The 14,181-nt window shown below is 42.6% G+C and overlaps 1 protein-coding gene across 7 annotated transcripts in view; it reads right to left on the bottom strand.

Moving 5' to 3' along the window:
• LOC124616497 (parathyroid hormone/parathyroid hormone-related peptide receptor-like) overlaps positions 1 to 14,181 on the bottom strand; it is a 759,731-nt gene that overhangs the window by 53,049 nt on the left and 692,501 nt on the right. For all 7 annotated transcript variants that reach the window (XM_047144855.1, XM_047144812.1, XM_047144835.1 and 4 more), the window contains one exon: positions 5,244 to 5,331. In XM_047144855.1, coding sequence (XP_047000811.1) covers positions 5,244 to 5,325 — 82 coding nt within the window. In that variant the 5' untranslated portion in view covers positions 5,326 to 5,331. The remainder of the gene's footprint in view (positions 1 to 5,243; positions 5,332 to 14,181) is intronic.

Genomic DNA, 14,181 nt, shown 5'->3' with positions numbered 1-14,181 from the left:
GACGTTTGAAACCTCCGACGTTCAGTTGCGTGTTGTAACAAACACGGGCCACGGTCGGTGAGCAGCATCTGCAGGGACATGTTTACGATGACGACCGTGTTTACGAGTGTGGCTGTAGTGCACTGTTGTGGTTTGGTCTCGCTGTCGCAGTGTCCGCATGTAGCGCTTGCTGCTATTGATATTCTGCATTCGTCTCCGCACGCAGACCAACTGTAGTACACCGTGTTACCAGACGTCTGTGATAGTGTAGTGTTGTAGGAACTGTGACCATGGTGTATTCGAACTCTGAAAAGGCGGAGATGATACTCATCTATGGCGAGTGTCGACGAAATGCAGCTGAAGCCTGCAGGGTGTATGCAGAACGGTACCCGGACAGAGAGTTCCAACGTGCCGCACATTGCGAAACATCTACCGCCAACTGTATGCAACAGGTACGGTCGTAGCACGTAAACGGGTCCGTAACAGGCCCGTCACAGGAGAAGCGGGTGCAGTTGGTGTGTTAGCTGCTGTTGCCATGAACCCACCCATGCGTACACGGGATATTGCGAGAGCCGGTGGACTGAGTCAAAGTAGTGTCATGCGCATACTGCATTGTCACCGCTTTCACCCGTTTCATGTGTCGCTACATCAGCAATTACATGGTGATGACTTTAATCATCGAGTGCATTTCTGTCAATGGGCATTAACAGAGAATGCGTTGCAGTTCTACCTGTTTACCGATGAAGCGGGTTTCACAAACCACGGGGCAGTGAATCTACGGAACATGCATTATTGGTCCGTGGACAATCCTCGCTGGGTCAGACAGGTAGAGCGACAGCGACCGTGGACTGTAAATGTATGGTGCGCAATCATTGGCGACCACCTCATTGGTCCTCACTTCATTTCAGGGGCCCAAACAGCTGCAACATACATCGCATTTCTACAGAATGATCTGCCAACGTTGCTCGAAAACGTCCCACTGGAAACGCGTCGACGTATGTGGTATCAACATGATGGTGCACCTGCACATTCCGCAATTAACACTAGGCTGACCCTTGACAGGATGTTCGACGGGCGTTTCATAGGACGTGGAGGACGCATAAATTGGCCAGTCCGTTCTCCTGATCTTACACCACTGGACTTCTTTCTGTGGGGTACGTTAAAGGAGAATGTGTACCGTGATGTGCCTACAACCCCAGAGGATATGAAACAACGTATTGTGGCAGCCTGCGGCGACATTACACCAGATGTACTGCGGCGTGTACGACATTCATTACGCCAGAGATTGCAATTGTGTGCAGCAAATGATGGCCACCACATTGAACATCTATTGGCCTGACATGTTGGGACCCACTCTATTCCACTCCGTAATTGAAAACGGAAACCACATGTGTACGTGTACCTCACCCCTCATGGTAATGTACATGTACGACAGTGAAAAAGACCAATAAAAAGGTGTCAGCATGTTGACGTAATGTGCTGTTCCAGTCTCTTCTGTACCTAGGGTCCATCACCGTTCCCTTTGGATCACTACGTAATTCGGTGCTCTCCGATACACACGATGGAACAGCGGAGGAGTGGTACTCAAGCGTCAACTTTAGGTTACAATATCTCCGGATGTAATTAACATTTTACAGTGCAACAAATGGCACTGATTACGTATTTGTTTATATGTTCAGATGTGCTAACAAAACTAACAGGGGTTCCATTTAAAAAAACGTAGGTTTGTGTTAAAAAACGTACTTCCGTGCATTTTTTTATGGTTTGTATTAACCAATTAAAGTAGCCCCTCTCCTCACGTTCGGTCTGTGGAATCGATTCGTCAGTATTTGATCTGGTTTACGAAATATATCCAGCTGTAATGTTAGGTGACTCTCCCTGTATATTCATACATGAGTATTCTTGGGCTTTTTAGGAAAAAATGTACCTCGTTTTGGTTAATCTTTCTGTAAAGCAGAGTTACTGCACTTGCCAATGAATAAAATGAATTACAGCGACTTCCATTTCGGTCATGATCCACCCACGTACGTCGTACCAAGATGGTTGCCCCCTAGAGCTGAGCTGCCAGCACTAGATTTAACACAGTCTCTTCCATCACTGAGATTTCAAACATACCAAAAACTTCCACAAGATTTCGGGATTGCAGCCGGATCTCATCGACTTCTTTCCACGATATTTCGGCTGACAACCTTACAGCCATCTTCAGGCGAGTGTTTGACACTGGAGATTGCTAGTGCAAGTCGCTCTATTTATACGTAAAAGTGCCGTAGGCGCGCATGCGCAAGTTACCGTAGCATGCGCGCCACCTGTCGATTCCAAGGCCCTCTACAATATTACTGCATTTATGGAGCGCAATAAGTAGAGGACCATGCCCTGTCCTCTACTTACTTTCTATTTAATAATGAATATTTTGAGCAACTTGACGGTGTTGCCATGGGCAGTCCTCTGTCCCCTCTGGTGGCAAACGTTTATATGGAAAACTTTGAGGAGAGGGCTCTCGATTCGGCGATGTTGAAACCAACAGTCTTCTGGCGGTACGTGGACGATACCTTTGTAGTGTGGCCTCACGGTGAAGAAAAGCTTTCACGGTTTTTACAACATCTGAATTCCATCCACACAAACATTCAGTTTACGATGGAAGTTGAAAAGAATGGTTGCCTACCATTTCTGGACGTCATGGTTAAACGCTGGGTGGATGGGTCATTGGGGCATTGGTCTATCGAAAACCCACGCATACGGATCTGTACCTGCAGGCGTCAAGCTGTCATCACCCGTCACAAACTATGGGCGTCCTTCGAACGTTGGTGCATAGGGCACATGTCGTGTCTGATAAAGACAGCCTTGCAGACGAATTAGAGCACTTGAAATCGGTATTTCAACGTAATGGATATTCTGCACATCAGGTCAGTACTGCTTTAAGGAGGAAAAAACGTGACCACCAACAAGATCAAGAGGATAAGGAGGTGTTTAAGTCCAGAGCATTTCACCCATATGTCGGGAACATTTCATCGAAAGTAGGCAGAATTTTAAAGAAACATCGTGTGAAAGCAATCTTCCGGCCACCTACAAAGACTCGTGCTCTTCTGGGCTCAGCCAAGGATGACCTGGGATTACGGAAGGCTGGAATTTATAAAATACCTTGCGAGTGTGGGAAAGCCTACATTGGTCAAACCACACGCACAGTACACGACCGCTGCGTTGAACATGAGCGCCACACTCGCCTTTTACAGCCAAGTAAGTCGGCTATAGCCGAACATTGTATTTCCACAGGACATACTATGGATTATTCGGCCACGAAAATCTTGGCCCCATCGAGATCCTTCTGGGATTCAGTTGTGAAGGAATCCGTGGAAATACGTTTAGCGGATAATCACATTAATCGTGATGGCGGCTTTTTATTGAATAAGGCCTGGGACCCGTTGATTTCTTTAATTTCAACCAAAACAAAACTTTTTATGGCTTCTGACACGTCGAGCGACAAGTAATTTTAATATTGAAATTTTATTGTTTTGGACACGTCTGCGTGCATGTTTTACTTTTTTCACGCATTCGAATTGCGCTCCATAGATGCAGTAATATTGTAGAGGGCCTTGGAATCGACAGGTGGCGCGCATGCTGCGGTAACTTGCGCATGCGCGCCTGCGGCACTTTTACGTATAAATAGAGCGACTTGCACTAGCAATCTCCAGTGTCAAACACTCGCCTGAAGATGGCTGTAAGGTTGTCAGCCGAAATATCGTGGAAAGAAGTCGATGAGATCCGGCTGCAATCCCGAAATCTTGTGGAAAATTTTAGCAGGATACTGGTGATCCGTTTTGAGATTTTTAAAAGGTAAAATACAGTATCAACTAAATTACGACTTTAAAAATATGATAGTTGGTCTGTTTCTCCGTTGTGGTGAAGATGTTAGAAAATAGATTTTATAACTACGCGGAAGAACGCATACTGACCTGCCCGGATAGCCGAAAGCGAGGAAATAGCCGCTTCTGGGATACGGGTAGCTGCGTCGGCCCCGGATCGAATCCACTTGGCGGATTAACGAGGAGAGCCTGTGTGCCAGTCAGACTGGATATGGTTTCTAGGCGGATTTCCACATCCGCATGAGTCAATACTGGGCTGGTACTTGGGTGTTGCTTCCGTTCATAAATATTAAGGAAACATTCTCGGACTTCCAAAATGAGATGATACTAAAGGCAGACAGATGCGGTGGATGTTCCGTGCCAGGGATAAGGGTGGGGAGGGGGGAGAAGGGAGTGGTTACATCAGAAAGGACTTTCAGCCACCCATTACCTCGAATAATTTGTCAAATCCGAACTAATATGCCGGACACATGGAGACTGGGAAGAAGGCCAGAAAGAGGAAATGGGGGAGGGGTGGTGTATACGTTGTATTGTTTATTTATTTTGACAGTTACTTGTGGAATAGGTACACATTTAGTAACGGCTGAAGGTTATGTGGATATTAAATGCAAGGCTGTTCTGGAGTCGAATGTGGATGGATGATTGGCAGGAAGACACGAAACTAAACATTTGAAAAGTGGAATAGTGTTAGAGAGTGGGGTAACAGGAAAAGGGAATCTGACTGTATAAAAGAGAAAGGCTTTCGTTAAATCTTGGTGTCTGGATGAGAATATGTTCTGGCTGTGATGGAAGATACAGAAGATCCAGAGTTACTGACATAACTTGAAGCGGAATTGGAAGACTTCCGGTCAAGAATGTCAGAAAGTTTGAGTAACATTCTTTCAGGATTTCTGATACCATTGGTGAAAATTGAAACGAAATGACAAATCTAGTTGATGTTAGGAATCAATGAGATTGAAGACATATCATGAGGCTTTCGGAAAAATATAATCAAGATAGTACGGAGATACCTACAGCAAATGATAGAATTATCACACAGTCAGTTCAGAGCTAAGGAACGTAGTGGTCCACAGAATTATATGCAGAAGAAAGGGAAAAAAATTATCATCTGTTAACTGACGATCAGTTTATGTTTATGAAAAGGTAAATGCACCACAGAGACAGTTGTAACTTTGCTTGGTAACAGAAGCATAATTCTAGAAAAAGAAGACAGCCTTATTTTGAATTTACCGACCTGGGAAAAGCATTTAACAAAATGAAATAATGCAGGATATTAGAAATTCTCAGAAAAAGGCAGTATGAGCTGTAGCTGTGACTGTGACTGACACCTTTTGAGAGAAAAAAGGCCTTTCAGTAGGAAACAGAGGAAGTGATAGCGAGAGCAATAATTTGATGTAACATTACCTGGAGAGTTAGATGCAAACGTATTTGTGAAATTCCTGCACTCATCCTCCTTCCTCTTCAAGGTCCTCCTGTGCTCTTCCATTACATCCTGAAACGGAAATACCTGTCACATCACACAGCATTAAATGTGCCGCATTTCAGCAGAAAACAGTAACATAGAATGAACCTCAGTGCTCTCTTCTGCCGAAACTTGTAAGCACAGTACATCTGAAAACAGGAAAATGATAATCACTTAGCATCCTAAGATTCACGTGAGAGTTATGTCGTAGCACTAGAACAACTTGACGGAAAGAGTTAAGAAAAAAGGTGTTGCACATGATTGTAGATAAGTATATTGCCTATTTTAAAGCGAAAATTTAAGAATATCAGTAAAATTGAAATAAATATGAATGCTTATTAACGTCATTACCAATGACACGAGCCTTTTTTTAGATTTTTGATGTTGCTGAGCAACAGTCATAAAACAATGTATAAGTGAACACACGTCATATATATAATTTTCTTATAATTATATATATTTAATTTATGGCCAATTTTGAGCTTGATGTCTTACAATATATGTTAATGACATAAACTCAGTGACTTGAAAATATTATAAAAGGCCGAAACTTGAGTCGAAATTAAATATACAACAATACACTCAAATGGCAGTGTGTTCATTTAAAAATAAAAAGTGAAGTTATAATGGCAGTTACTGAAGTGTGGTGGCAGAAAGGACACGAGTTATGGTCAGCTCAGCACAGGGCTATAAACACAATTTCACACAGAGGTAATGCGGGAGTAAACCAAATAATGAACAGAGAAATACGAAGGTAGGTAAGCTACTGTACAGCATAGTGATCACATTATAGTTGTCAAAATAGACACGAAAGCAGCACCTAGTATCGTAGAACAACCCTACCAACTCCAATAGTGATGAAGAGATTAAAAGAGGGTATGACGAGATAAAAGAAATTATTCATAATGTTAAGAGAGGCGATAATTAGTTGTGATTAGAGTGGATTTCCGTCTTAGGAAAAGGGAAAGAAGATCAATAATAGGACAACATTGACCTGGGGGTTGAGGGGGACGGGGTGGGTGGGGAAGTGACGAAAGGGATTTTGCACATACCGTTTTTTAATCGTTACATAAACTTGGTTTAACAGACATAAAAAGTTATGTGTGCGTGGAAGAGACCTGAAGACAGCGAGACATTTCAGATGGACTATTTAATGGTAAGACAGTAATTTCGAAACCAGATTTTAAACTGAAAAACATTTCAGGAAGACAAATTATATGCATTAACTTTCCTGTACAAAAATTAATGAATTGATATTTGATGGTGTTTCAGTCCGTTACCAATCCTAGTTCTCTGTACGACATCACTGGCTACAGTCCTCTATAAGCTGCGGTGTGTTACGTAAACTGATCATCAACTATTGACAGAAACTATACATCTGTTCCTACAATGATTCACTTGTATCTCCAGATCAAAGAGACACTTAATTTCTGTATTACGTTTTCACCAGGCAACACCTTTTTGGATCTAATTTAAAAACTGACGATCCTTATTGAATTTTCTCAGAATTGTCCACTCTCACGGGTAGCATATTTTCAAAGGATTACAAAAACATTAAATCTTTCGCTTCAGCTTTTGTTTAGGAGAAGTTTGAAAACAAATACTGTTCCCCCTTGTCCAGTCAGCTCCGTGATACATTGTTATCTATAAAAATGCTCGGTAACCAGTGATTACAATTGTAGTATAACAGCCCACGTTTGGGTTAAAATTTGTCATGCTTTCTGCATTAAACTGTAACAAAAGAAATCGATATTGGTGATATCGGTTATTCAGTGTTAATGTCTCTGACTAACTATTACAAGAAAAGGAATTGGTAAGTGTCATTTAAAGAATATGTTAATGAGTGTTTGCAATAGTTATAGCGACTGTAATATTCAGAGCTTCTTAGGATATGTATTCCACGTCTGACAAAGATAGTAACAAAGTCAGGGATCCGCTATATGTTTTCAACCAGTGGATATGTGTAGGATCTTGTCGCAGAGTGGTGCGGAAATAATGAAAAGAGGACGGTCGCAGGCAAGATACCCTCGTTACAGACGTAGCTGTGTCAGGTCTGGCGGTGTAATTATTTTTTTAGTGATAAAACTGCGCTTATTCGAGTGAAAGTTGAATTGGCAGCGAAATTTGATTAGTAAAGTCGTCTCCGAAAATTGCGAGCATTGGGAAGCAAGATTATCCATCGTTAACCTATGATGGAGGTTGGAGATCACGCTACATCAAGGATAATGGATACCGCAATCAACGTGGTGATAGTAAATTAATTCCATCTCAATGGAGACGTGGAAAGCCTAGCCACTGATCATTCGGCAATCTTCACCTACAGCACCACCACAGCTGCCACAAAAAAAGGCAAGAACATTTATTAAATCTAAGAGGGTATAACTGTACTCAATATTACATTCCAAACTTCATACGCCAGGGATGGAAACGGTTATTTAAAAATTCTTTCTTAATTCATTGTCTGAAAGTCGAAAACCAAATCCTTTTCCTTTTCACTGTTTAAGTGGATAATATGTAAATGTATACTGCCAAGGGTGGTACAAAATTTTCGAAATCAAGACAATGGAAGATGATCACAGCTGCAACGAAGGCTAATAATGGAGCTAGGAAAGACAGCTTCAAATCTATTTGTATTTGTCTTAAATTCACTGCTCACATTGCTAACTTATTTGCTGACATTGACTTTGAAACTAATTTCACATACTTTCAAGTTATTTAATTTTCATTAATACGCAAGTGCGAAATTTAAAGATAGCAGCCAGCCACTGAGCTACGTTCACAGCTTGCATTAACATTAATTATTACAAAGTAAATTCACAACAGTAATAGCAAAAAAGCTTCTGAAAGAATGAAGTTTAAATGCTCTTTCTGTGATGGTGACTGTAAATCTTCGTAGAAGTAGCACCTTTTGCAGAGGGATAGTCGTACAGTAAGATTACACCTGTCTACAGTGCATTCGTTACTGTGATGATGATTAGACTCCAAGGTATGTAGCGATATGATTATTCAGTGAAACATCCTCAATTGTGTTCTGAGATTATTGCAAATCAAGCTGAGTTATCCATATTACGCGTTGGAGAGAGGCCAAATATGAAATTAGCTGCCTGAAACTTAACAATATATACTATTGGGTTACACATGGTCAGCAAGTAATTAAATATCCTTAAAGTCATCAAAACAGTAACAGTTATAAAGTGCAGATTAAATGCCAGTGCCCACCTGGACGACAAAAGGCTTCAGTCTACCGGTAAGAAACCATGCACCACGTCAGACGATATTTTGTGAATACGCGAGGCAGTGGTCGTGTTGCGTGCAGCTCTGCCGTCAAAAATGGAGGCAAAACCGGCTGTTCTTTAGTTGCAACATAGTCGTTCAAACATTGTCTTTCCAACAACTTAGCATTCTTTTTAGTACCATATTACATATTTCTCAACGCAAACACAGATATTAATTAGATTATAATTGCTACTGTCGGAATCAAAAAGAAATACTTTCTCTACTACGAAAACTCTGAGAAGTTCGATTACGCGCGATTCGTGTACCTTAAAAATTTCGATGAATTAGGCACATGTGTATTACGCATGTCTGACTGCACGATGTAGTATTTCTGTTTACATATTTCATTAACTCATTTACCAAAATGCCTACTTCAGCTGTAAAATTTTGTACTGATGTTATCACCATGATAATAAACTCCATTTGGATCTTTCATTGCGAATTATGAGGACGTCCTTGAGCAGCAGAGGGTACCACAAGCAATGACTAAAATTCACGAGACACATGTTGACAGTGGGTGCTCTTCTGCGTCTCCCACTGGGATTTTCTCTTTTTACTCGTACATTTTATAACAAAATCATACGTGTGTGTAGGGCGAGACTAAAGGGAGCAACATCGAATCTGTTTTCGTCATCAGGTGCAAGGATGACCTGGCCATCAGGTGGCTTGGTGGATATGGGGGAGTGAGGTGTTTATATACCTGCCACTGCCTGTCCGGCCCTGTGTTTCATCCTCTGGCTGCTCCAGCGGTTCGTAGTGAATGATGAGTTACTGCTGTTGGATATCTAGTTAAAGAGTAAGGTTCAAAATGGTTCAAATGGCTCTGAGCACTATGGGACTTAACATCTGAGGTCATCAGTCCCCTAGAACTTAGAACTACTTAAACCTAACTAACCTAAGGACATCTTTCGGGGCACACGGAGCCTCGTGATGCCAATTGAGGAGCTACTCGACTGAACAGTAGCGGCTCCGGTCAAAGAAAACCATCATAACGACCGGGAGAGCGGTGTGCTGACCACACGTCCCTCCTATCCGCATCCTCAGTTGAGGATGACACGGCGGTCGGATGGTCCCGATGGGCCACTTGTGGCCTGAAGACGGAGTGAGAACCTAAGGACATCACACACGGCCATGCCCGAGGCAGGATTCGAACCTGCGACCGTAGCGGTCACACGGTTCCAGACTGAAGCGCCTAGAACCGCTCGGCCACAACGGCCGGCTGAAGAGTAAGAAATGTGGAGCTGTGGAGCACAGAGTGCACTACAAGAAAACTATCATGTACACTGATGTGGACCAATATAGAAGGAACTGCTACAGTACAGTACATACAGACGGTAACTGAAAGAAATATGGAATGATATGGACATAAATGACATTTTTATTCAAAGACAGTAATTACACCGAGATCAAAGCGATTCATGATGGTACCCTGTAGATAGCGAAAAGTGAAACAGTAATCTGAATAGAATGTGTGATCATCACGCACGGCAGTGCATGCCCTGCAACATGATCCCATGAGGACCACGAAGTTGGTAGGGATTTCCTGTGGTAGAGTGTTCCACTCCCCCAATAGCGTGGTTAGCAACTGCTCAATGGTCGTTGGTACACGTGGACGAGTTGCAATAGATCTCCCCAACCCATTCCACACATACTCGGTGGGACTGAAATCTGGGGAATGGGCAGGCCTGTCCATTCGCCGAACATGATCTCGATGGAAGAGCTCATTCATCTGCACTGTCAGATACTGTCGCACTTTGTCATCCACAAAAATGAAGTGACGGCCCAGTGAACTCGTGTATCAACGAGAAGACGCACATGGGCAAGGAGAACAGAGTCACAGTAATGCCGACTGGCGAGTGCACAAAGTTGAAAGATTTGGAGCTCAGTACGTCCATGCAACTTTGTGCCTTCCCACATCTGGACCACCAAAAAGATCATGTTTGACAATGCCGGACATACCGTCATATCAGGAGAGGTGAGAACACTTAATGCACCCAGGAACACTGTCTAAAATGATCGTTTTGGTGGTGTAGGTATTATGACGTTGAGAACCTCCCCATTCGAATGATGTTAAAAAGGATTGTACATAGTTCTTGCAGGGAAAATTAATAACAAATAAGGTTGCATTATAATGAACGTTGATTACTTTTTGTAAGTATTTTATTTACAAAAACACAGGTAGCGATGGTGTAACGGCTCGCATTGGTGCTATTGCTAGGTTGGCATCGTTCAGTCGGTGTAGTTATGGTCGTCGCCGTCTTCTTGTGTTCATTGGCGCCACTCAGTTTGCAAGCGTTGTCTGTCCGCTAGTGGCAGCAGCGGCGATTATCGATATCTCGCAACGGTGATTCTATCTTTGGGGCGACGTTGTGGTGTTTCCATGTGGTGTGAGTCGGCAGTTCGTTTGGGGACGGACGTGCAGCCAGGTCCGCACAGCGCGGGAATGCGCCTGGACTACTGGCGGCAAGCATGTATTGCCGGATGGAAGGGCTGGAGTTGCGAAGGGTACAACCTTGTTGTCAACCAGACCCAGGAAGCTTAAGTTGAGTGGACCTTAATTCAAGTAGTGAAACCTCCACCACTGTGGGATCTCGCCATTTGCTTGCGTGTTGCTGCTCGCAGTGTCGCCGAGACGAAGAGCAGCGAGAGGAGCGTTTGGGGAAGGCGAACCTACTTAGTCTTCCTCCACTTATTATTATTAATTGTTGCATTCTACATGCTGTTATTTGTGAAGTTTAACCAGTGGTATTTTTCTTGCCTAGTGGCCGCTAACGCCCCAGTTACCTGCCCTGGGGGTATGTTACAGCAGTGTACTTTTCCTCGCCTTGCCGCCGCTGTCCGGTAAGGTGTGTAGTTCGACAGCTTCCTGTATTTGTGGGGCGGGTGGTGTGTTTTCTTTATTTTCCTACTCTGGTAGTAGTGGTTCCTTTCTGCTTCCGGATGCTCTAAACGCTGGAGTGCTGACCGCCGGTTCCTGCTTGGGTGTATTATTCCATCGTTGCATTAGTCATCGGACGTAAGGTACATTCCGCAAATGATTATTGGTCATGCGTTTCAAATGCCACTAGTCTGAGTTGCCATCTCGTGAAGTGAATGCAACTCTTGGCTGCCTGTCTCATCGCTTGCGAAGTTTTGAGGGATTTTCCCAGGTCGATCCTTGGAGCAACGTCTGCACCCGCCCCCCCCCCCCCTCCCTCTCCTTGGTTTGGTCAGATAAGATTTGATAATTTTTTTAAATTAATAACTGTAATTGCAAGTGGAAGAAGTTAACTGGTTCTTATAAGATTGTTATTCATGCCTTCAGACGTGAAACAGTTTTTAAATTATTACTATTGGGGCCTTCAGCCGAGAAACAGTTGAATTTGTTGTCATTAAGGCTTTCAGCAGTGGGTGTTACCTTAAAATTTTAATTAGGCAATTGTATTCTAGCAGTGACATTTTGATGAGTGTTCTTTTAAAAATATCGTAATAACTGTAATTGCAGGTTGAAGTAGTTTAACTGGTTCTTAAGATTGCTATTCAGGCCTTCAGCCGTGAAACAGTTTTAAATTATCACTACTGGGGCCTTCAGCCGAGAAATAGTTTTGAATTTGTTGTCATTAAGGCCTTCAGCCGTGGAACACTTCTTAGTTTATTGTCACCTTTTAGTTGTTGTTGTTTCCAAATAAAGTGTACGTGATTGAAAAAGTAAACTAACCAACAGCAATTGACTACGGCATTTACAAATACACAGGTAGCGATGGTGTGGCTAATAGTAGGGAGTAAAGTAAATATGCGGACACTGATTCTAACGAGTCCATGTACGTCGATCCCAACATGTGCCACAATGGTAGCAAATGGGAATGAAGATGTGGGGTTGGGGTGCTGTTCTATCCAAAAGTTATTCAGTCAGTGAGATGTCGACTAGAAAGAGGCAAGAGTGAGCTCAGGAGTCTGGTAGAATCGAGAGTGTGGAAATGGAGGAAGGGACAGAGATGTTGGCTTAGGTTAGGTGACATTCTCTTTCATTAGAGAGAACTGTGCAATCTCGCTGTTCCAGATTATATGTTAATAGACACAACTTCTTAACAACTGCATGATATCAGCCTAAATTCCGTGAAATTAGTTCGGTATACAAGTTGGCTACGTCATTCTGCTACCGGTCATGTACAATAAGTCAACAGACGATGACTATAAACACGTTTATCTCGTCATTAACCAACCTGTATTCCCACTTTTCAAGTACCTTAGAGTTAACCATCAGTCTCTAATAGTTCAATATATTTTAAATTAAACTTAAGTCTTCGCGAGGGCATAAGGTAGCGTTGTGTGTTTCCATATATCGCCCCATTTCGTTACCGGAACCGTTTTCCGCTCATTTTCCAACTTGTTGATAGGATTCCTCGAGAAGCCTCCTACTTCCCAACTCCGTCCAATCTACTCTGAAGATGCGTAACACTGGCACATGAAACGTTCACATTTAGGTGTCTCAATAAATACAATTACAGTCAGAAATCGCTAACCAGTCTATGCCCTGCCTCTGTCCTTACGAACCATGCCAGTCCAATCACGTGACAACGTCTTTCGTAATTCCTGAGTGATTAGACGATTTCATCAAGTTGCCTCGAAACCTTTAGAGACTCTTCTCCTCTTGGTCAACTGGGCTTAACATGTTTTTCATTCAGTGACATTCTGCAGAGAAAGAAAAATATAGTTACGCTGACAACGATCTTCAGATAGGTACACTTTCCTGCTGATTCTCCGTATTTCTTATAACAACTGCTTTAGTTTTTCTCAATGGCACTGATGTTCGTGTCTTCGCAGTTTCCAATATCCATGACTCGACATACGTTTCCCAGAATGCGATATCACGAAGGGAGACATTCAAATCATGGTGACGAAAACCTTTGAATATGAGAGTTCCTCATCATCAGATTTTGTTCCAATCCCATCTCCAACTATACAATCTCATGAAATCAGGGCATGTCACCTAGCCGTTAGTGAAGTCGTCAGATTGGGACATTGAAACCGGAGGTCCTCTTCGTACCATTCCAGTAAACTAGGCCATGTTCCGACACTGCCCCTTTTCACTCTATTCCTTCTGTTATCAACATGACACCAAGTTGCACTCACACCCTTCACTTACAATTCAATCACGTACACCGTGCGAAAATGGTTTACTATACGTGGAGGAAATAAAAACCTTTCCGACTGGGTTTGAACAGATCATCGGGATCATCCAGCCAAAATTAACATACTAGTCTTTCTTTCCTTGCTAGACATGTTTCTGACCCCAAGCCTCAGCGAAACGGCATAATATGCCACAAAAACGGATACCAATAAATCACTACGATTTTCCGCACAAAAGCTCTTAGGAAATTAGAGGATTTAGAGAAACTAGAATGTGAAGTATTACCATAAAGGCCAGTGACAAAAGCTATATGTGGAGAATCATAGGAAGACAAAGGGAGTGTTTCAGAATCCGGGAATATTTAACTGAAGAAATATGAGATGAGAACAACTTTTATAATAGCATTCAATGAGTTAGCCGAGTGTACCATAAGTCTCGTTTTAAAAATTATCGGAGCGCCTAACTAGGTTGTGGATAATAGAAAGGCTAATGAT

Source organism: Schistocerca americana, chromosome 1, assembly GCF_021461395.2.
Source record: "Schistocerca americana isolate TAMUIC-IGC-003095 chromosome 1, iqSchAmer2.1, whole genome shotgun sequence".
NCBI classification, from domain to species: Eukaryota; Metazoa; Arthropoda; class Insecta; order Orthoptera; family Acrididae; genus Schistocerca; species Schistocerca americana.
Note: the sequence above shows the minus strand (reverse complement) of the source record. Positions and strands in the feature narration are given on the sequence as shown.